The sequence below is a fragment of the Clarias gariepinus genome, chromosome 4 (assembly GCF_024256425.1).
Source record: "Clarias gariepinus isolate MV-2021 ecotype Netherlands chromosome 4, CGAR_prim_01v2, whole genome shotgun sequence".
NCBI classification, from domain to species: Eukaryota; Metazoa; Chordata; class Actinopteri; order Siluriformes; family Clariidae; genus Clarias; species Clarias gariepinus.
This window is the reverse complement of record NC_071103.1, coordinates 8753527-8777500: the sequence shown is the minus strand read 5'-3', so window position 1 is coordinate 8777500 and position 23974 is coordinate 8753527. Positions and strand designations below refer to the sequence as shown.

Below are 23974 nucleotides of genomic sequence, written 5' to 3'. Positions count from 1 at the left end.
GCTTCAGAAAAAGAAAAATAGAATGCTATATATATATATATATATATATATATATAATATTACTAATATTATCATATATCAATATATAACATATAGCAATACTTTTAGAAAAATCTTTCTAATATATTCTTATGTGTATGTGTGTATATATATATATATATATATATATATATATATATATATATATATATATATATACACACACACACACAAAATACACACACACACCCCAAAATAATCAGAGAGCAGTTTAATAACTGATTGGAGCAAAAACAGGGAACTAAAAGTACTTTCCGTAGCCTGTAGTTGAATTATGGTTTAATTTAATTCTTAATTAATTCCATTTCAATTTATCACAAAAACGATCATCAGAAGCCATGTGGAGAAAATGAACTGCTGTGATTTAGAAATCCAAGCTCTCTCTCTCTCTCTCTCTCTTACACACACACACACACACACACACACACTAAATGAACAATAACAGCCAGGCACAGTGGATACACATCAATGAATACATATACACACACGCGCGCGCACATACCCACACGCACCAAGACGCTTCTCGCTCTCTCTCTCTCTCGCGCGCGCATGCACATGACATTACAGAGATGAGATGCGGTTGTTACCTGTGCGCAGGAGGGACAGCGCGAGCAGCGTGATGAATACACCGCAGTACTTCCACACGGACGCCAACGCCATGGCAGCTCTATTTCCGTATTTAAGTCAGATCCGGAGACCGGGGGAAGTTTCTTTCTGAACTCCGACGTCGCGCTCGAACCGACTGGTTCTTACATACTCACACACACACACACACACCACTCTTAGCTGAGCTGCTGAACTGAGCCGAGCTGAAGCTGAACCGAGCGGCTGCTGGAAAGCTCCGGGTTTCCACCGTGGTCTTCACGCTACTGTCAACCGGTCGAAGGGGGCGTGGCTAATTCACGCTTTGACCAATAGCATCGCGGGCAATGAATCCTAGGCGGGGCTTTGATGTCAATTTAAAGGTAATCATGGGCGGGGTTTGGGTTGGCAATTTAAAGAGAGAAGCCTGATTAAAAAAAGAGAAAAAAAAAGAGCAGGTTCTTTTTAAAATAATTGAAATCAATGCACCATAAACGTGATTAACTGCAAGCATTAGCGACATTACAGACCACAGACCACAGGATGCACTTTACAATTCTAACACATTAGAGCTAAAAAAAAAAAAAATGCATTTAACTCGGAATGCTGTTTACTGGCAAATACATGTTAGATTTTGGATTTTATGTTCTATAGATTTGGACAATTAATTTAAATTATTTCAAGTTTTTTTTTTTTTTAATCCAGGTTAGTCTGTCAGCTTCAGATCGGCAGCCCTGATAAATACTACAATAAAGGACGAGGATCTTTGGGACTTGGTGCCAGCCTTAAGATATTGATTTTATGGTGTAGAGAGATAAGGTGATGTGATAAAGCTGAAGAGGCTTGCTGTAATGCAGTGCAATGCTTGTGTTTGGCGACACCACTAGGCGAGTCAGGGGTACTACAACGCTAAGGACTAATTACAGGTCGTGTTCTTTTATTGGTGTTTGTTTAGCCTTTAGATATTGAAATTAACTGTCGCTTCTTACATTTGCACAAGAGTGTGAGATGAGGAAAAATAAATGCACAGGACAAAACAATAATACACAGGACAATAATACAAAGTGTAAAACTATCCATCCATCCATCCATCCATCCGTCTAGGAGCCTCTGTAGTTCAACTCTGTGGAGGCCAATGGTGACCATTGTATCTATTCCAATGTTACAAGCGTGGTAGGACCTTCAGTCAACATTCACACATGCATTTACACACTACGATATAGAAAAACCTATACACTTGTATAACATGGGCTGTAAAGTGTAGAACATGCGCTGTGAGGTATTGAACATACTGTAAGCTGTAAACTATAGAAATAATCTGTAGAGTGTAAAGAATCATTCTCAGTTGTAATTTGTCACACGTAAGACTGCAGGGCATCTTTGGACCATTCAAACTAGAGGACTGTTACTAAATTGTTAAAGCCCCAGACTCCTTCAGGACTCATTTTTTTCTACTGAAGTCTTCTTTAGGGTGTCTTCAAAGAGTAATTAGTAACATCTCATTATTTGAAGATGACCAAAAGACCACTTAAGGAGTCTTAAATAATTAAAGTCCTTTTACAGACCACCGGAGGCTAGTCTGCATGTCCTCAAAGCATCATGTAGCTACCACAAAAGATAGTCATCTATTTATCCTGAGAATGAACGGCTGAAATGAATCAAAAAGGCCTGTGCAGGGAAAATATCACGTCATAATGGTGTCTATCTTTCCAGGATTAGAGTTAGTTTGTGATTTATCTGTTTATTGGTTGTTTTCCTTTCATATTGGTTTTAGTTTATGACTGCTCTTTGTTGTACTGTAAGACTATCTGTCATTCAGTCTAAGTGGGTAGAGTCTGTTATTGCCAGTTATTATAGTTTATGACAAGTGGAGTAAACCTCTGACATACCCTTGACCCTGTCTGCTCTATATATTCGTCTTCTGTTACTTGGACAAATTGTTTCCTAGCATTTAAGGAGAATGCCTAAATTTTCAAATGATTGGTGTTGATTAATTTTCTATTACAACAGCTTTGACAGTGTTACTGTATATCACAGGGTTATTTTAATGTGCTTGTTTTAATAGATTACAGTTTCTATAGTAGCAACTCATCTCAGGGACAGGTAGGTAGGTAGTTGGGTAGGTAGGCAACTTTGTTGTCATCGTGTAGTAAAGGTGCTAATCAGCGAAATGCAGTGTATCATCTACTAGAAATGCAAAAAAAAATATTATATGTATGTATGTGAAAATATTGGCATTGTGCAACTGTCATATATGATATGACATACAGTAGATGATAAGAATTATGGAAGTTTGTATGAAATGTGTATGAATCATGATAAAATTGTCCCTGATGAGCAAGTCAAAGATGATGGCGACAGTGGAGTCCAGTTCATTATTGGATGCTCAGGTAGACTATAGGAAACTCCTATAAACTGAATTATAAAGCATCTGCAGTCACGAGTCCTCCAAGAACACCGGTCAGCATCAGCCAAGGCCAGGACCGTCTATGTGCAACTCAGACGTCCCAGACAGACCACACGGGGCATTCATGCTACGAGATCTCCAATCAGAAGCGGGTCACCAGGTCGAGTCAGACAGGTGGGGCCCAGGATCACTGGCAGCTCAGGAGTGTACATGTGTAACTCGACAGAGAGACAGTATGTACAGTATGTACAATGTGTCCACATACGTGTTTATGTAATATGTCCACATGGAGTAGGTCTAAAATAAATGGATCTGATATGAATATAAAAGAAACACGCACAAACTACCTATCTTAAAACCCTTTTTACAGGCAAACTATTAGTTCAACAAACTGCATTCTTTGTCTTATTACCATAAAAAGGAAGAAAAACTGACTGGTACGGGAAGGGAATTACACCTATTTATAGCTATAGTACAAGTAATACATACAACTATAAACAGATCAAATGCACGATATAAATAAATATTTTTAATGTTGACAAATTACTGTAGCACATGCACTTTGGGACTTTGTGTTATTAGAACACCCTGTCATGTTTTATTCATTAGATATGTTTGTCGAGGGTTATTAAGGTTGTACGACTGCGTAGTCGTTGAATATTGAATTGTACAGAATTGCTATATCTACCACGGTAACGCATATCAAGGACATTGAGAGTACTCATAACTACAGAGTTCTATCTAATATTACCACAGGGAGCATTAGTGAAACTTTGCAGTCTGAATGAATTCTCGAGTTTCAAACTTTTTCAAATTTTCATCTTCATCTTGCAGGCATTACGCTGAGCTCATTCATTGAGCTAAGAGGACGAGTGGGGGTGCACATCAGCTCTCGACTGGAGGGAGCAGCTAATCTGAACCAATGTTTGCAAATGAGGAAGAGAAAGTCTTTTGTTTACACACACACACACAAATTCTGAGCACACAAGAACGCTCACTCACTCACTGGGACAGCTGGGTATGAAGAAGGCAATTTGTTATTAAAGTCAACTCCTTTGTGCATTTCTCCAAACAGAGACATGACAACATTAGTTATGAAGAAATTGCCAAGTTGAGATTGTTTTTTTTTTTTTTTTTTTTTTTTTTTCCAGTAGAAAAGATATCAGCTTTTTGCAAGCCTGCTCTGTTTAGGCTTCATATTAGGCATTGTTGTAAAAATAACACTATATTTCTTCTTGTGAATGCATCCTGACAATGTATTGTTGTGGAACACTTTCTCAGGTGTCTTCATAAAACTATGCTGATTCAAACTGCCAGTGGCTACGCTCAGCTGCAATAAAGCGCTTTCATGGATAACAAGGTGGTGCACAGGAAACATTTTCTTGTTTCAATAGCGTGCAGGGTGTTTTGTGCCGAAATGCTTTCACTTCCATGTTAATTAAGATACCAGCAACAAAACATTTCCCTATGCGTATGAAATGTTGGAGGAATAAATAAACAGTATGACCCCATAGAATTATTTCGGGATTGGTCACCTTGTGACAGTGAAGACTGTATGGTATGCAATCTTTTTTTATTGAGAGTCATAAAAAAGCCTAATTGAACGGCTCTATAAAGTCTTGCCCGAGTGGGTACATTTGTCATGCCAGTTTTTCATTAGGGGGTTTATTCAAAGTGCATTGCTGAGCCTAAACTGTGCAATATTTACCAACAAGAGATTTTCTCTTGTTACCTATTTTGTGACTGTAATTTGGACGGGTGATGAATGAAAGGTTAAACATAAGTGCTGTTATTCTCTATGCATTTGGCTGTCATAGAACGGATCTATCTGGACAAAGTAGACTTAAAGTATAGAAGGAGCAGAGCATATACAGTACATACAGTTTTTTTCACAGTACGTTTTGTCTCCCATTTTCTGTCCAGTCCCTGTACCTGACCAGATTCAAAGCAATGTTTTTTATATGAGAAGCCACACAGTGACCTATGAATCACTCAAAACATCTAACTTATGGTATGAACCAGTAAGAAACAGGTGCAGATGATCACAGACGATCAGGCGTGTTATTAGTATACTGGTGATGCCGAGTGCTGAGTGGTTGGAAAAGACAAGAGGGGAAATGAGGTTGCTGCTCAATTTTAAAATAATTGTGGTATCTTTAGCCACTTTGCAGTCTGTCACAGTAAAACATTAGTTCACATTTCTTTAATTTAATCGCACTCACTTGATCATTGTCTATACAGTACTTCTTTATCCTGTATACAGGAGCCTATCCCAGGACACTTAGGGCACGAGGTGGGGTACACCCTGGACAGCCTTGCACCACTGACATTGCCAATTAGCCTAATCTGCATGTTTTTGCACTGTTTGAGAAAACCTACCAAGCACGGGGAAAACATGCAAACTCCATGGGCACACCCGTGGTGGGAATCGAACCCTGGAGGTGCAAGGCGACAGTGCCAACCGCTACACCACCATGCCACCACATTATCTGTATAACTGGAAATAGCTGATTTAGCCCACTATAAACAGATTATGAGGAATTCTCAGAGCCTAATCTTTCATTCTGTAGAAGTTACAGCTCTTTACCTCTAAGACCTAGGATCCTAGGAGTGTTCATATTATGCAAATCTATTAGACTTTGCAGTCAAGTGTACTCAGACCGGTGGCTCTGACCATAGTGTGAAAACACCCTTACACTTGTGATCACACTGGAGACTAATTGTAAAATGATTAAAAACATCAACAGCTTATACTTGTCAGCAATTTGAATCCCTTTATATGGAGCAAGTCCCTCGATAAGTTGTTAATACAGAAATGTTAACACATTAGAACAGGCCAATTAATATAGCAGACAAACTACAAACTCAGCATAATGTCATTCTTATGACAGGCCATAACTGTGGAGGTGATGTGTCAGCTTTAAAGACACTGCAATGCCATGTGAAATAATATCTAACCTATACACTTTGTTCAAGCTAACTCAACATTGAAAATGCATAAAAAGGTTTCTCTCATACTGTATGAGCAAATTCCTTTTTGCTCGCACAGTACTTGCCTATACCATCCTACAGTAGCTTTTAAATGTCACGGGGTGACCAGCTGCAGAACTAATGAAATTTTAGATTTAAGTGATTGCTGTACAAAAATGCACTCACTGGCCACTATAAAAGAAACCCCTGTATACCTGCTTGTTACTGCAGTTATCCAACGAGCCAATCATGTGGCTTTGGCGCGATGCATAACATCATGCAGATACAGGACAAGAGCTTCGGGGCGTCAGTTAATGTTCAGTTTAAGTTCACATCAGCCATCAGAATTAGAGGGAAAAAAGCTGATCTCGGTCACATAGACAATGCCAGTGTCTGACAGACTGGTTTAAATAGTCTAGCAAATTCTGATGGCCTGTCATGACAGTCTGCTGGGATTTCACAGACAAATACAAAAAAAAAAAAGCTTTCAGATAAGCATCAGTTCTGCAGGCAGGTCAGAGGAGAACGTGCTGACTACTTTGAGCTGACATAAAGGTGACGGTAATGCGAATAATCACTATTTACTGCCACGGTGAGAGGAAAAGCATTTCAGAAAGAATAACGTTAAACCGGATTGGTTACAACAGCAGAAGAACATGTCAAGATCCATGGCTGTCTGCCATTAAGAGGAATCTGAGTCTACAACCAGCACAGACTCACTGAAAAATAGTTAAAGAAAAATTTCCATGTTTTGTTTTTAGTTTTTTTCTCCATTACAAATAAGTGTTTAATATATATATAACAATATGGGCACAGTGGCGTAGTGGTTAGCATTGTCGCCTTGCACCTCCAGGGTCCAGGATCGATTCCCACCTCCGGGTCTGTGTGCATGGAGTGTGCACCTTAGCCGGTTTCCTCCCAAAGACATGCAGATTAGGCTAATTGCTGTTCCCAAAATGCCCATAGTGTGCTAATGTGTGTGTGAACCTTAACCAGAGGTCCTACCATGCTTGTGAAAATGAGAATAAATACAGTGGTGACCACTGGCCTCCATGGTCCCTAGTTGGACTACAGAGGTTCCTAGATGCATGGATGGATGGATGCATGGACGGACAGTGCAGCAGGGATTTAAAACATAGGCCTATTGAACTCCACCCCACCACCACCCCATTTAGAACCATGCACACTAGCAACGTAGGATATAAAGAACATGAAAAATCAACTCAATATCATTTCCCCAGTTTTGCTTTGTGATGTGAGTATTTATAACAGAGGGTCTTTGTTCGAAAAAAGAAAGTTGCTTCCTGTTTTATTAATGACAGTCCTCGGTCAGTCACATGGTGGTAAAATTGAACATAAAACGGTGTAGAGAGTAATAATCAAATTAGTAGGTATATTATCATGGACTTTAATGAATTTTTGCACCTCACTACAGTTAATATCATATAAGAGGTAATATAAGAACTGTAGTGGTTAAAGATGGATGGGTGCCATATAGGCAATTCCAAATGAGGCAGAAGATCTGTAGAATATTAAGTAGGGTACCAGTCATGCAGCACACTTGGATAATAGGACTTTTATGTCATTTTTAATGTGATTCTTTTTTTTTTTTAATAGGGAAACCTGCCATTCGACGTTTTTTACCTGTTAAGGTTTTTCTTCTTTAGAACATCCTTTTTTTTTTTTTTTTTGTCTTAACCTGCCGCTAATCAATTCCTTGCTACCACGTTTGGCAACCACAGCTTGCCTTAGGATATTTCCAGCCTTTTTTGTTTTGCTTTGGTTTATAGCATCAGGCTCTGAGCTCGTGCTCTGATTAAGATCAGAGCATAAGATGTAATTGATTGAAAGCCCAAAATGTGCCCTGCATTGATTAAAAGACTGCAATTTGGCAGGCCTACACTAATCATTTGCTGAACACATACACATAGAGCTTATATCTTTGGTGATTTTAAATCTTTAGAGGTCTCAGGAGTGTCTTCATTCTCTGTCAGATAATGTAGTACTCTAAAGAAAGGGGAATAGGTTTTTATAGATTTGGCGATTCTTCATGATGATAGTTAGCCTGCTCTGTCTAAAATTATTACTGTTGAAGGTTCTCCTGAGGCCCGGTGAACAGACATTATCCTCTTCTTATTAGACAACACTAAAGATGACTGAAAACCAGAGCTTTGGCAGTGCCTGAGTGAGTTCTAAAGGATGAAAAGGTGTCCTGAGAATCACAGAAATTATGCATGTAATGGAATTTCTGTGAAAACCTTCACATTACTGTATACTAGACCTCGTTTATGACGCTGGGAATGATTTGTGGTAACATTCACCCAAGAAATGAACAAAGTCCTGAACAAAGCATAGATATGCCTATCCCAAAAGACATGGGCCAAGGCGGGGTGCAACCTGGATGCGGGCTACAACCTTGAGGTTTCCAAGGATTTATAGGATTTATGAGATTTATTTTCCCATATATATATATATATATATATATATATATATATATATATATATATATATATACGGTATCTCACCAAAGTGAGTACACCTTCACAAATGTGAGTGCACACCTTACATTTCAGCAACTACTTTTTCAAGGGACAATATGTGCAGCATGTATAGCAGTACCGATTTACTGTCCTCTAACAATAACTCAACATGCAGACTTTATGGTCTAAATAAGTGACAATGAAAATGAGTACACGCTAAGTGAACATGTGTCTAAAGTGTCAATATTTTGTGTGAGCACCATCGTTATCTAGCACGGCCTTAATCCTCCTGGGTATGGAATCACCAGGGCTGCACATGTTGTTTCTGGAATCCTCTTCCACTCCTCCATAATGATATCATGGATCTGCTGGATGTTACAGTATACACATGGCGCTTCGCCACCTTCCGCTTGAGAACGCCCCACAGGTGCTCAATAGCCTGAATCCTATTGAGCACCTGTGGGGCGTTCTCAAACGGAAGGTGGCGAAGCGCCATGTGGGGACATACTCGGCCACTGACAAACACATGAACATAATGAGTGGATCATGTGACTTTTCATGGTTAAAGATGTACAGCTGTTATCACTTAGAGGGTACTTACTTTTGTTGCCAGCTATTTTGACAATAATGGATGTATGTTGATTTATTTTCAAAGGACAGTAAATCCATACTGTTATACAAAGCTGCACATTGACACTCTAAAACATATCCAAATTTCATTTTTGTCCTTCGAGAAGATATACTAAAATGTTTGCTGAAATGAGAGGGGTGTACTCACTTTTGTGAGTGAGTGTATATAAATATGCATATTAAAGGGAAAAAAGCTGTCCAAATCTGTCTGGCCATATGTGAAAAAGTAATTGCTCACCTTTTGTTTTATCAAAAGAGTCCTATATCAACAGTCAAACATGGTGGTGGTAGCATGATGTTCTGTGGCTGCTTTGCAGCTTTAGAGCCTGGACGAGTTGCCATAATTGATGGAACCATGAATTCTGCACTTTACCAGAAAATCCTAAAAAAGAATGTCCAGCCATCAGTTCATGGCCTCCAGCTCAAACGCACTTGGGTTATGCAGCGGGACAATGATCCGAAACACACCAGCAAGTCCACATCTGTGTGGCTCAAAAAATAGTTTTGGAGTGGCCTTCTCAAAGTCAAGACCTAAATCCGATTGAGATCCTTAAAAAGGCCGTTCACGCTTGAAAAGCCTCTAATGTGACTGAATTAAAACAATTCTGTATAGAAGAGTGGGCCAAAATTCCTCCCCAGAGATGCGAGAGCTTCATTGCCAGTTATCACAAACGCTTGATTGCAGTTGTTGCCGGCAAGGGTGGCACGACCAGTTATTAGGTTTAGGGGTAATCACTTCATGTAGGGCGAGCAGGTTTGGACAGCTTTTTTCCCTTAATAAAAACTGAATTTTGTATGCAGGTTATCTTTGTGTAATATTAAAATTTGTTTAATGATTTGAATCATTTAATTGTGACAAATATGCAAAATAAAAATATAAAAACCAGGAATCCTTTTTCACAGCACACCTGCATTGAGTTGGCCTTCCAACCATGCATGTACCCACCTTGTGCCCTAAACAGACTTTAACAACACAGGGTAAGTGCTGTATAATGGTTAAAAAATAGGTGAATAATTAAGAAAAACTGAAAAGTGGTTTGTTTTGCCATGGCATCTTATATTAATAGTGTCACAGTAAGTGACTGATTGGGCTGTGTCCCAATCTACAGTGTACCATATGGACCCTAGTGTGCTTTGTGGCTGTGTGGGTCTGAAAGGCTTCTGGTGAAAAAACAGTGAGACATTTGTGGTGATTGGTTTCTAGGATCACCTGAGCATAGTGTACAAAAAAATATCTTTTTTTCCTTCTTTTTCATACCAAACTATTTTCCTTTCACCTCCTGTAATCCACACCTAAATACATTTCCTAGATGTTTTCTAATCTGCTCCTGTTTTCCAATCTGCTGCTCGTGCTGTATCACAGAGCAGAGAGGAAAGAGCAATCTCGCTTGTTTACCATGAAGGACGATGCCCACAGACGTCCAGGACTAGCTCCTGATGACTGGACGAGAGTTTTTCCGTTGCACCATACTTGTTTCCGGAATAAACATGACAACATTTATAGACAGCTTTAAAATCAGTAAGAAGAATGACAAGTTTGAAATGTATTTTAAAAGATGTTTAATGTAACTTTCAAAATTACAAAGCAATGATCAAACATTGTGTAAAAGATTTAAAGTGCTATCATATTTTTCATATAGTCTTACAGTTGCATTTAATAAAGGTGCTGTCGAGTAGAATAGAGAGCCCACGAATAAACACTTCACCTAAAGTTGCTGTATCATATTGTGTCCACCAGAATGATTGTCTAACAAACTGACGCTGCCAGAAAAAGCGACTTGTTTACAACTCAAGGCTGGAGGAGTGAGTAGCAGGAAAGGGTTATATCTGAAAAAGATCAGAGATTTAAAGCTCACACCAGCATTCGCAGTGCCTGTCTTAGACAACAGGCGTGAATCTCAATTTTGTTGGGTTGTGAATCAATACAGAGAAAATTGCACACCTTTAGTCGAGGAGTACTGCTGCCAAACCTGCTGAATTGGAACCATTACCATGAAACAATCATGTCTGCCTATCAAGTCCACACACCCTTTTCCTACTGTCTTCAATACAATTCACGGCCTGCGTTTCACTAACGAACCATCTCTTATCCAATCTGGCAGGTTCTTTCTCTCCTAAACTTCAACACTCACTGTCCTCATCCACCTCTCTCCTCTCTCCCCTCTCCATCTCACTCATTAGACCAGTGGTTGTTTGTCTCCAGCAGTGGAAACCAGAGATTCCACGCTGTTCCTGTAGATAGGCTTCTTCTGGGAGTGGTCGTCGCTGGAAAAGAGAAACGAGAGGCATTTATTTAAAAAAAGAACACAATGGAATGGAAAAAAGGCTCAGGTGTGTCAGGGGTAGGGCAGTGGAGTGGATAAGAGCTACCCCTGGACTATGGCGTGAAAGGACGCAGTTTCAAATCCCAGCACCACCAAGTTGCCCCAGTTAATCCCTTGAGCAAAGCCCTTCAACCCTCAACTGCTCAGATGTACAGTATAATGAGATAAGACATATGTCTCTCTTTGCCAAATGCTGTAAATGAAAACGCTACCAAGTGATGCACAGATGGCTCTGGTCTTACTTTCTGATTTTTTATTTTTTTTTTTAAAGTACACTTTTTTACATTTATGTGTGAATCCATTTAACATCTCATGCTGAACATCTCCGTTCTCATAAGGCATCCATTTAGAGCCTTTAAAACATGTTCCTTTTATTGTCCTTTATGACATCTTTGCAACATTCCACATGTTCACATGTTCTACATTATGTATCATGTTGCATCGTCCAGACCTCCAGGGACAGGAAGAATTCTTTGTGTTTTTTAATGATTAATTATTAGTTACTATTAGTTACTGATAAGGTAACTTTGAAAGAACAGGTGTGTTACCCAAATTAGACCTCTAAGGATTATTAGTAACTTTTAAAAACTATTAAAAAAGCCCCAATTGACTACGTGTACTGTACTGTATGTGCTTATTTTTAGCCAAAACGCAGCTACTTTTAATCCTGTTACTCGAGAGCAGATGTTGACCGTAAAGATGCCTTCAAGAAATGTCACTGTTGCCTAAGATGGATTAACCCATTTTATGAACTTGTGAAAATGATAGATGACAAATTCATGGAATAAAGGTGTTACTGTAGGAGAAGACCTAAACAACATCTCAACGCTGCTGACACACACACACACACACACACACATCATTTCATTCTATAATTCATCTTTCAATTACTGCTGTCATACTCACACGCCATAAAGTGTCATTAAGTCTCCTTCTAAAGTGTTTTTATATTTTTTATATACTTCACAGTACACAATTAATGTACTTTTTTTAATGTACTATTTTTTTTATTTCTATTTATATTATATTATATTACATTATATTGTATTGTAACTTGTATAAATCTGTAAATTTTTAATAAATAAAAAACTTCAATTTATTAAATAAAGAAATTTATCACATTATATAATTTAAATTTTTTTTTTGTTGGAAATTCTATCTATAGTTTAAGTGTATTCCATCCATCCATCCATCCATCCAGGAACCTCTGTAGTCCAACTAGTGTCGAGGAGGCCAATGGTGACCATTGTACTTATTACTGTTTTCACAACCATGGTAAGACCTCCAGTCAACCCTTAGTCAACTTTTATTGTAGTTAAAACTTTCTGTTCTATCCTATCTCTTGTTTTAGGTCACAGGCTGTCATATAAGCATTTCACTATAAATCATACTGTCTGTGGTTGTGCCCATTACGAATACAAATTTGAATATGAAATTTGAATCTCACGTGTTGAATTACCCATATGGCTCATATTGAAAGTGCACATATACTCTCAAACCGGTGAGTGCTACTTACATCGGGCCCTTGCTCTTGTTCTGTCGGGACCGGCGGCACAAGAAGACAGTCGTGGTCAGGATGGCAACCACAAGAAGCGCCATTGTTGCAGACAAGAAGAGATAAATGCGGCCTGAAGTCGTTTCATACCACGCGGCTTCCTCTGTGGGACACAAACGCAAATCAAATCAAACCTTGTTTCTTTCCTTGTTAATAACTTCGTAAGTACGGTTTCTACCCACCCAGAGCTCTACCAAACCATTTACCGTAATTGTAGGCGTAAGCCTTTAGTGAACACACGAGTACATTCAGTGACTCATCAGAGTCACGCATCAAAACATACTTCACACGTACTGTATAACCATTATTACTGGACTCCGTACAGCACACAGAGCAATTAGTTAGTTAGCTGCTGGGCCTTTTCACCAGCTCTGCAGTGCCTCCTACAGGTATGACTGACCTGGCAGGACAGTGAGGCTGATGGTTCGCTTCTTGACGAGGGAGCTGACAGACGGGTGCTGAGCCGTGCAGGTATATTCCCCGCTGTCCTGCTCGCGCACTTGCTTCAGCTTTAGCTTATTGGAGGGAACCACCCAGTCCTCTCCCTGCAGAGTGACACAGATACAGATTTAAACTGTAGTTAAAAATAGAGTAATGGAGGAGAAAAAAAGAGCTACAGAACAGAAAGTACGGCAGAAAGAAATCGAGAGCCTCAACATTACCATACAAATTATTTTGGCCATTGAAGACTGTTTGAAGCTTGTTAAACAAAGCGTAATAAAACTAAATGAAGAGTTCATTTTTCATTATCGCAGCTTTGCATCTGCTAATCCTGCTGCTAAACCACTGACACAAAACAAATTTCCCCGTTTGCTCTTACGTTTAAATGTACCGTACTATACTCCTTTTTTTAAGCTAAGTTCAGCCTTGATTCGTCACTTATACATTACTGTAACTCTTTATTTATCGCAGCTTTGTTAGTAGGCCGGGGTCAGAGCTCAACAACCTAGTGGAACTCGGGCTCGAACCGTCAACCTTTGGATAACCAACCAACGCTCTTCAAGTTAACAGAAGTCTTAGAGGTCTTAAAAATGCATCTGTTAATGTTCGTGAAATACCACTCAAATCATGAATTTTACAGTTAAGTCATTTGGCAAATCATGCATTCTAGCCTCCCTGCCATTCCGTCTGTTTTACTTACGAACTGAAGAACACACTACTTCATTGCCTTTACTTCATTTCAACTTTGCACAGCAGGGTCCCTTCAAAAGGAAACATGTCTGAATCTACAAAAGAACCAGAGATCACTGAACAAAGACTGACTCTGGTACTGGGTCAGGGATCGAGCACTTCTCCTCATAAAATTTCCATTAAAAGTCCTGATTAATCTAAAAAAGTATTAGACCTTGTCACATTCTACGTGAAGACTCATAATGTTAACTATGTCATCCTGAGCAGGTCTGCTGTCATGGTGTGCCCTTTCATTGATTTTTAATGGACTTGGAATTAAATTTAGCTGTCAAGATGCCGCCAAGCTTAAGAATTCATTTCATGATATTTGATGAGGTTGGGCACGATCTTTAAATCTTGATAAAGAAGCACCCCAGGGGTGCCATTAGAGCAGTATTTCTATTTACTCTCTAGACGACAAGGCCATTACAAAATTGTGACCACAATGTCTTTTTGAGCATCTTGTCTTACAAAAATTCATACCAGGAGGCAAAACCTCTCACTGCCCTCTTTTTGCTGCAGTTTTCACAGACAGAGTGACGTACTGTATTCCTTATCACATTCCAGCATTACCATTTCATAAACGTTCCTAATCTGTCTCTTACCTCTTTGAGCCAGGAATACTGAGGGGTCTCCGAGGCGGTGGTAGAGCATTCCAGCTCGACGTCGTCCCCTACTTTAACACGCAGCTCGTCTTGTGGGGCGAGGTACCGGGTGAGGTAGGTTGCTCCGGCCTTGTTCACCGTCACATCGCGAATATCTGAGGGGGTTGGTGGAGGAAGCAATGGATTAAAAGATAAAGCCACCGTAGAGTTTCAGCTGGCATCAGAATGTGGCATAACGTGTTCCTCATGCCAGATTATACAGTATGAAGTAGGTTTTTTTTAATGATGTTAAATGAGATTAAAGAATATACTGTTTCCGTCAAAACAGAATTTTACTCATCTCATTTAACATTCTTTAAACTCATTATTTACATTTATAAAAACATTCTATAAACATTTCTTTAATCTCATTTAACATCATCACAAATGTTACTTTTCTCAAAAAAACTAAATATAATTTTCTGTAATCTCATTTAACATCAAGAGCTTAGTCTTGTTTAGGATTTTTTTTTTTTTTTTTTTATCCTTTGCTGGAACTTTTTTTTTTTTTTCCTGATACAATGCAAGAACTTTGGTCGAAACAGCCGGCAGTGAATCAGTTCCCGGTCAGCTTCATGTTGCTTTATGCATAACATGTGCATACTAAAAGTACCACACAAGACTGGGACGGTAGGACTTAGAAGCAACAAAGAAGTCACAGTTTTTAAATCCTGCATATTAAATTGATCCCTCCATGACATAAGAGCTATATGGCATACTTTTGATTCCTCATGTGTAACGTGATCACGCTCCTCTGCGGCATTATGGAGGTTCGTTCTCAGACATAGAGTAGAAAAAGCTTCTGCTAGGAGGCTGATCAATAGAAATAATAATTATGTTCTGCGAAGCCTTGGCTCAACATAATAACACATGGAATGGGATTTTTTTGTTTTTTGGTTCAGATATGTGTGTATTGACCCATTTCCATTAATCCTTCCATGTACCCCACTACGTTTTTCTGATAAGCCACCGTTATCGGCTTGTTTAAAGACGAAGCATGTCCACCAGCCCGGATCTCTCATAGTGAAAGAACAATAATTTTCTCACAGCCTCAGCTCTTACAGGCAGCCGAGTCTCAAAATACTACTTTCAACATGAGTCACATGACCTACAATTGCCACAAGGTACCTTAGATCAGCAAATCTCACGCTTGGAAATTACACGGTACACTCCTGACAATTGCAATCGGGTTGTGGAGTTGACAACGGAGTCATATTTACAATAAAATTATCATCCTGAACGATGCATGAAAATGTGACTGGTGTTTACACATGAGAACATGGTGTGTTAGTCATTATCGCATGAGCCGCATTATTCCAGCCGCTTATTTGCATTGCATTCGCACCTGCGTGCACACACCCATGTCAGTGTCAATGTCACATCCAGTGCTCAGAAGGGAAAAAGAACTCACAGTGCACCATGAGCTTGAAGGGCAGTGATGAATTGTCCACCTCAGTCAGGTTGTCAGGCACACAGCGGAACGTTCCAGCAGTCCAGGTCTGGACTCTCGCTAAGATAAGGCGCAGGCGGCCGTCTTCTTTACTCACTTCCGCGTCGTACCAGAAGCAGCGGCGGTAATAATAGCCGTAGTCGTATAAGTCCAGCCGATGCCAAATCTGCCTGTGCTACAGGAACGACACATAACATGGGTCACTACACACAAATGATTTACTGAACCACCACTTCTGGCTACACAGTTCTTTTACTGTAAACCGCTGTTAGGGTTTATCTGACGTTACTGTGAAATTTCCCAGGCTTTGGTTTCTTTGTTCTGCGTCTCTCCTGTCAAATCCTTTCAAGCGCTACCTCAATCTGTATATGGCGATACTTCCTATAGCCCTGTCTGGACGGATATTCATGCAACTTCCTCTTTCTTTGTTCTCCCTGGAATTTGTTAACTACCTCTGTAAATTTATAATAGAAGTACGTGACACTCTATTATAAAAAGACAAAAGTAAATGCCAAATCACAAGAATTTGGCAAAGATTTTCAACAGTCTGTCTATCCCGTGAATAAACCAGAGAGAACATTCAGCCACATCATGCGTGCCGTGTGTATGTGCATGCATGCGGGTGTGTGTGTGTGTGTGTTTCTTCCCCCTCTCTCCTGGTTCGGTGAGCCGGACACTCGACTCTTGCATCATTTTTAAACTTAACAATGCCTACAGTAGCACAGATTTCATATCTCAATCATTTTCCTAAAAGATTAATCTGTTTGACAGATTTACGGAGCGTGGATCTGTGAAATGAATAAACGTCGAGTTTCAATGACACCGTACACGGTTTCTGTGCCGAGCCAGATGCCATGAATCCTCCCAAGACCAATTGCTGTGATGTCTTAATTAAACAAAGTGATAAATGTTCTCTGTGGCCCCCTAAAACACACACACGTCTCCCTAGCATTTGTCTGATGCTCCTTTTGAACAGCTTCCCTAAATAACACACCTCCAATTTCCGGCAGTGTGTCCTTTTCTCAGTTAGGATCACGCATTAGGGACCTAATCACCGTGATAACGAGTCACCTAAGAAAGACCTGGCTTATAACAAATATATTCAACCCAATCAGCTGTTCAGATTTATAAATGAATCCAGCTTTACTACTCTTTCAGTCTACTTAGTGCTTCCTAAGTATTTAAAGCTATACGCGGGAGACAGTGTACTACTGTATGATGCAAAGATTAGATCACAGATGTATAAGTGACCTCACCCTGGATAGTTTTTCAAAGTGCACGGAGCTGATGTTGAACTCAGATTCCGAGTCAAGACATTCCAGAGTCACAGTGTCTCCCTCGACGATTGTTTCTGAAGGACCCTGCACGAACAGGGACGCTGCAAAACACACACACACACACACACATTGCACAAATATAAACACACTATATTAGACACTATAAGAGAATTCGAAATAAAAGGTTAATGATGTTCTTCTTTCAACAAATACAGGACAGCGGAATGTTTTTTAGCAGAGATCCAATGGGACTTGATGTCTGCAACAACAGACTCATAATAAATGATCCATGCTTTATTTTTGCATTTAAAATTCATATTTAATCATTTTGCACTTGACTTGGTCAGACACTTGAAATTAATTTAAACGTAAAAAAAAAATAAAAGAAAAAAAAAATATATATATATATAATATGACACAGGTCTACAACCAATATGCTTCCAAAACAACAAATTGGCTAATTTTGGTTTGCTTAAAATGAAAACAATATTTAGACTGTACGCCACTGTCCCCGTATTAATGAGCCTGATGGGAATCAACTGAGTATTCAAGTCGACAGGTTTTAAAGTGATGTAGCTAAAACGTGAAATACATAAATAGAGTCATATATACTGTACTGTAGATCGATACTAAATTTTGCTGCCTCTTACAGGCAGGTTTTTCTTCCCCACTAAATTGTGGAGTAGGAAGCCATGAGTATGGTGAGCAATTTCATCAGCTCTATGGAAATCAGCTAAGGCAAACAGAGCCCATCAATGTTTACAGCTGGAGGATTACTGCTGAACACTAAGAACAGATGCTCCATTCAAGGAATACTCCGGACAACAAATTTTAAGACCTTCTTCGCTTCAGAGCCTAAAGCTTCTAATTATTTTATGTTTTAATGAGCTGACTTAAAACAGGACAGTTAAAACTATTGATTGGCTACAGTTTTCTTCATATCTGGGTTTTTATTGTAGAGTTGTATATAATGTATACTATATAGTAATACAGTATTAATAAGGAAGTGTAAACACGGGTCATTTGATGTACGAGTCTTGCATCATACAGTAAGCTCACCATATCTGTATATGGATTTTTATACAAATTCTAAAACAAAATGGAAATGTCTTATTCAGTATATAATATGCGCCTGTTTTGTGCCTCATGTACAGTGTATAAATATGCACCTTAAATGAAAACCAAATAGCTAATAAATAGTTGTACTTATCTTAAGTCAGTTAAAATGTACCCAGGGTCGTGGGGGGACTGGAGACTATCCCAGAAGACTTAGGGTACGACGTGGGGTACACCCTGGACAATCCATCGCAGGACACAAACATAGTGTATACACACACTCACGCACTATCGGCAATTTAGGAATGCCAATTAGTCTAATCTGCATGTTTGTTTGAGTATCCAGGGGAAACCCACCAAGCAGAAAAAGAACATGCAAACTCCATGCACACAGAGGAGGGAATGCACCAGGTTGGGAATCAAACCAAGATGCTTGAGGTGCAAGGCAACAGTGCTAACCATTAAGCCACCAGGCCACCCGTTGTTCGGTGTAATATATTAAAATATAAAAAAATGAATATATTGTGTTGCTGTGGTGTAATATTATACATTACATTGCTGTACGTTTTTTTTTTCATAACCTTGTCATTTGAAAGATTACCAGTATTGCTATGAAATATTGATATCAGTATACTTTCACACTGTTTAGATTGTTTTTCTGGCTCAGAAACAAACTACACCCTCAGTTACTACATTGGCGCTCCACAAGGCATGTTGCAAGACATACAGAGGAAGTTTCAACTTGCTAACTACACTGGAATTGACGAAATTTAACTACAATATTTCCGACTCAATAAAAGAAATCTTTGCTTGGTTTCCATGCTTTGGATCTGTAACGTGTGTTGTCATGTACAGTGCTCTGACTATTACTGGAATCTAGCTGAAGATTCTGTAGATGGTTTAAAGGAGCTTAGTCAGTTTCGTGCAGACTGTTAGACTGAACAATAAAGGAAACGTTTTGTTCTTTGTACCAGTTATGCCCTCCAGGTGCCAGCAGGTTTTGAGTTATGAGAAAAAACAGTTGTGTGTAAAACCGGCTATACAGCTCTTGTGATATACAAGATGGAGGACTTGTTGTAGGGTGAGTGAACAGAGAAGGAGAAAAGGACAAAAAGAGAACAGTATAGTAGGCGTACTCTCCACTCAATATACAAAGTTAACAGACTCTTGTTTATTTTAGAAACACAGTGGAAATTGTAGTGTTTTTTTAACATCTCTAACTTGTACATGTATTCATTTATTTGATATTTAGTTGTTTAATTGTTTTATGTTTGTTTGTTTACTCTCTTACAGTAAATACCAGATTCGCCTTCAGTGTATTGCTTTCAAATTAAGGAATTAGGTCAGTAAAAATGTCCAGTCCTGTTCAGCTGCTTGGTCAGAAACAGTTAGTTGGCACTTTGTTATGGCGCAGTACGATAAGGCGTAAGGGGAAACCCAGGTGCACGTGAACTTCCCTTTTGTTGTTGTTGTTGTTGTTAACAGAATATACTGTAGTTCCCTCATTTAAATGTCACAAGACTAGATGACATTTAAATTTTCTCTTCTGTTTTTTTTTTTTACTACAGTAACTGATGTTTCCCACGAAAGACAATGTGAAATTATACAGTGTGCAACAGCTCTCTATAATTTCACAAGCCAATTTAAAGCTGTTAATTAAGATTTGTTCTGGAGTTTCAACTTTCTGAATTTCTTGTTCTTTTTTAAACATTTTTTTAAATGTTCATGCCCACGCACACATAAGCACCTGCGTAACACATTTATTCCTTTGAAATTTACTTAATATGAGCTATTAATATTTCACAGAAAACTTTGAAAGACTCGCTCACTAGGATACTGTTTTGATTTTACATCATACCAAGAAAATAAAGTAAAAAAAAAAAAAAACACACAACATACTGAACCGAAAAAAAAAAACCCACTCAGGCTTTTATTATTATTATTATAATAATTATTATTATTATGCTTCAGAGATATTTACCAGTGCTGTCCCGCAGGAGCGCGAAGATGACCGCAGTGAGCAAACTGCAGAGCCGCATTTTTAATTCTGATGCTTTGTTCCCTCTCAGCGTCTAAACCACGTCTGAACTTCTAAAGCGAAAGTTCGTCTCGCGGGGTATTTATCAGGGCTGGGGGCGGGGCTTCAGCCGGTCTGCGTGTTATTCAATCGGGATGAATATCTGCGGTGGTTAACACGGGTCACATTACACGCGGCTTTTTTTTTTAATTATTTGCTGCCATTTAATATTTAATATAAATACCTTGAACTAAAATAACATGCTTTTAATCCATAATAACGGCGCAGAACAAAAGAGCGCGTGTTTACTTCCACGCGCTAGTTTTCGTTACGTCACCAGTCACCATGGAGACCCGGCCTGGTTAAGGTTTCCCCACCTGTACTCTAGTTTAAGGAAGGCTATCAAACACACCTTTTTTTTTTGGCTAAACAATGAACTTCCTGGCAGTTATTCACCCTGAACTTGCAAAAACACTGTTAATTATTTAAAAGTTGGGTTCCTCCATGACAAAGACTTTGTATTAATATTTATAGGTCATACATTTTTATTTCGCAGGAGTTGAATCTTTTATAGGCTCTGAAGCGTTTGCGTGGGAAACGGGGCTTTTTCCCTTTCTAGTTAAACTTCTGAAGGATATAAGGAAGAGGAGTGAGGCATGTGAAGTCATCTCTGCTTGAGACTTTCTGGAGCACAGCAAGTCTAAACGTGCCAGTGTGGCAGAGTGAAAATGCACAAAGGCAGAAAGGAAAGCTGTTAAAGCTGCTGTTTGTCTTGACTTGCTCTCGCATCAATCAACACTTACACGAACCCTCAGACACTGTAGGTGTTAATTCAGCACTGATGCTTTTTCTATTCTCTTTACTTTTTCTTTTTTTTTGTCATGCTGTGCTTGTGCTCGGTTAAGCGTTTGAGAACACGCTGAAGGTGTATAGGATTGCAAGCATGGAAGATGGCTGACACACACACACGTATCATTATTTATAGGCCTAATACACACCTGTGTGTGAGACCATTGGGTACAGTATATGTGTACAGTTTGTTATGTCGATTAAGGTTTATGGTGTAAATAGGAATAAAGCAAACGATAGAGATTTATACTTAAACACACACACACACACACACTTGTACACACCCATGGTCTGTCCCTACATATACTGTACTGTACATGCACAGTCATGAGCACATACTCTTTCTATGAACACACACACACACACACACACAAATCAATTTCTTCATGTGTACAGCTGTGGCCCTGTTTTGCGAACGACACAAATACTCATTTAGTTTTCATTTTGCCTTATGGCAATGGTGATTCATCATGCTGGGAAAAGGCATTGTTTCGTCACTAACCTGTTCTCGGATGGTTGGGAGAAGTTGCTCTTGGAGGATGGAAAAAATTGCGAGTGAGCCCTCTCCCTTGGATGAGATGCATGAATGTTCTCAGGATGCTTCACTGTTGGCATGACACAGGGCTGATGGTAGGACTGATACGTTCAAATAAGGGAAATAAGCTTCAATTAACTATTACTTAGCAGTAAAATTTGGCCTTTAGCTGAACTCTGGAGATTAATAATAGGAATAATAGGAAATAAACTAGTACAGTGCTAGTAATTACAGTAATTAATACTTAATAAAAAGTAACTAAGTGGCTGCCACCAATCAGGATGTGGCCCAGGAGTTAAATGGCAGCATGCCAGGGCGTAGTTGCAGAAGTTTTGAAAAAAAAAAAACATACAATGTTCAAACACAGACAAGGGCACTAAAAAAATTTCTCTAAACACACACACACATTCATGATCTGTTCGTACATACGCTGTACTGTACATAGACAGTCACAGACACCCTTTCTATAGACACGCACACACACAAACACACACATTCATGGACTGTACATACTCACACACACACACACACACACACACACACACACACACACACACACAGTCTCTTGAAACTTTATATGCACTAGTTTATTTTCTATTATTCATCTTCAAAGTTCAACTTGAGGTCAAAGGTCACTGCTGAGTAGTAGTTGAAGTGTATTTCCTGTCTGCTGTTCCGTGTTTCATCAGCGAACCTCTTTCTTTCTTTAACCATAATGTTAAATAACTACAGTAAATTGCCCCTAAGTGTGTATGAGTGTGTATGGGCATCGTGGCTTGTGATGGACCCGTGTCCCCAACAGAAAGCATTCCCACTATGTATCCATACTCCCAGGATTTCACTATGACTCTGAGCAGTATAAATACTTTTTAAAGTTGAATGAACAAATGAATTTTTTATGTAAAGTGGATCAGTTTTTTATTTGACCAGGCTAGGTGCAAATGTTGCCACTGTGCCTCACAACACTTTGAGCTGGGCTTTGTCAGGGCACTGGTTTCTCATATAATGATTGATACTGAAGACAATTATAAAACCTGATAGCTAGTTAATTGAGCTGTGTCATCCATGCCTAAGCATATCTAACTCTGGGTCATGAATTCCCCTTTGGAACTTTATCTTCACTTTCACTTCTGTTAGGCTTTTTACAGTAATTCCATGTAACATCATATCACATGCTGTATTAAATTACTTGTTAATTTCATTTAGGGGATAATTATTAACATGTTCTACATTCTTGCATGCACTATACTGTATGTTGTGTTTATTAAAGAGAATGGTTAGAATTTTGAGTGCTCAGTTATTATGCTGAAGATGTTTTATCTTCAACCTGGTGAAATACTAAGCTATAGGGATGGGAAAAAGCGTTTATTCTTTTGTGTGGCAACTTATGACTCCAAAATAACTGTAATAAATACGTTCTTTATTTTTTATACATTTTTTCCTCTGATGTAAAAAATGTTCTTACTCTATAATCCTGCAAGTGGTGAACTACAGTATAATCTATTCACACATTGGCAAGCAGCACAGCATCCTCTTTAGTAGGAGAATAAGAATTCTAACAGAATCATGATACTAACAGAAACGTGATACTTACCAAATCGCAATGCAAATCAAATCAGCACCTAGGTATCCTAATAATATCGTATCAGATGGTCACTGGCGATTTCCGTCTCTAATAAGCAATAAGATTACTCGTTTTGGCTAGTATGGTGTGTCGTGTAATTATACCACACTTTTATAATTCAGAACAAGACAGTTGTTAGCCAGAAATGTCCAAAACTATCTGAAATCAATCAGGCTCATCTGTTATGTTCTCTTTCAGCATCTGAATATCAGCAGATTAGTGGATTTCATACTGACATTCTATTGGATAGTGCATTTGTATAGGCAGTATAAAGTGAGGTGAGACCAAGAAATAAAAACCCATATCATCATCTTTTTTTCTACAGTACATTTAATTTATATATATATATATATATATATATATAT

The 23974-nt window shown here is 38.9% G+C and overlaps 2 protein-coding genes across 2 annotated transcripts in view; both read right to left on the bottom strand.

Annotated features, from left to right (window-relative positions):
• Positions 1 to 905, bottom strand: part of cadm4 (cell adhesion molecule 4) — a 205021-nt gene extending 204116 nt beyond the window's left edge. Inside the window, exon 1 of the mRNA XM_053495246.1 lies at positions 627 to 905. Coding sequence (XP_053351221.1) covers positions 627 to 699 — 73 coding nt within the window. The 5' untranslated portion in view covers positions 700 to 905. The remainder of the gene's footprint in view (positions 1 to 626) is intronic.
• Positions 906 to 10651: 9746 nt separating this feature from the next.
• On the bottom strand, positions 10652 to 20683 carry si:ch211-79k12.1 (uncharacterized protein LOC568891 homolog). Its single transcript, XM_053495012.1, has 7 exons — positions 20566 to 20683; positions 17508 to 17629; positions 16213 to 16426; positions 14763 to 14917; positions 13388 to 13532; positions 12949 to 13090; positions 10652 to 11373 (listed from the first exon to the last, which is right to left on the bottom strand). The coding sequence occupies exons 1-7, from the start codon at positions 20621 to 20623 to the stop codon at positions 11286 to 11288; spliced, it is 924 nt and encodes a 307-aa protein (XP_053350987.1). The 5' UTR covers positions 20624 to 20683; the 3' UTR covers positions 10652 to 11285.
• Between the last annotated feature and the right edge of the window lie 3291 nt (positions 20684 to 23974).

Coding starts and splice junctions, on each gene's coding strand:
- si:ch211-79k12.1 (XM_053495012.1), bottom strand. CDS start 20,623: ATGCGGCTCTGCAGTTTGCTCACTGCGGTCATCTTCGCGCTCCTGCGG. Junction 16,427..17,507: donor ACTTTGAAAAACTATCCAGG/GTGAGGTCACTT, acceptor TCGTTCCTGTAG/CACAGGCAGATTTGGCATCG. Junction 13,533..14,762: donor AGTATTCCTGGCTCAAAGAG/GTAAGAGACAGA, acceptor GTCACTCTGCAG/GGAGAGGACTGGGTGGTTCC.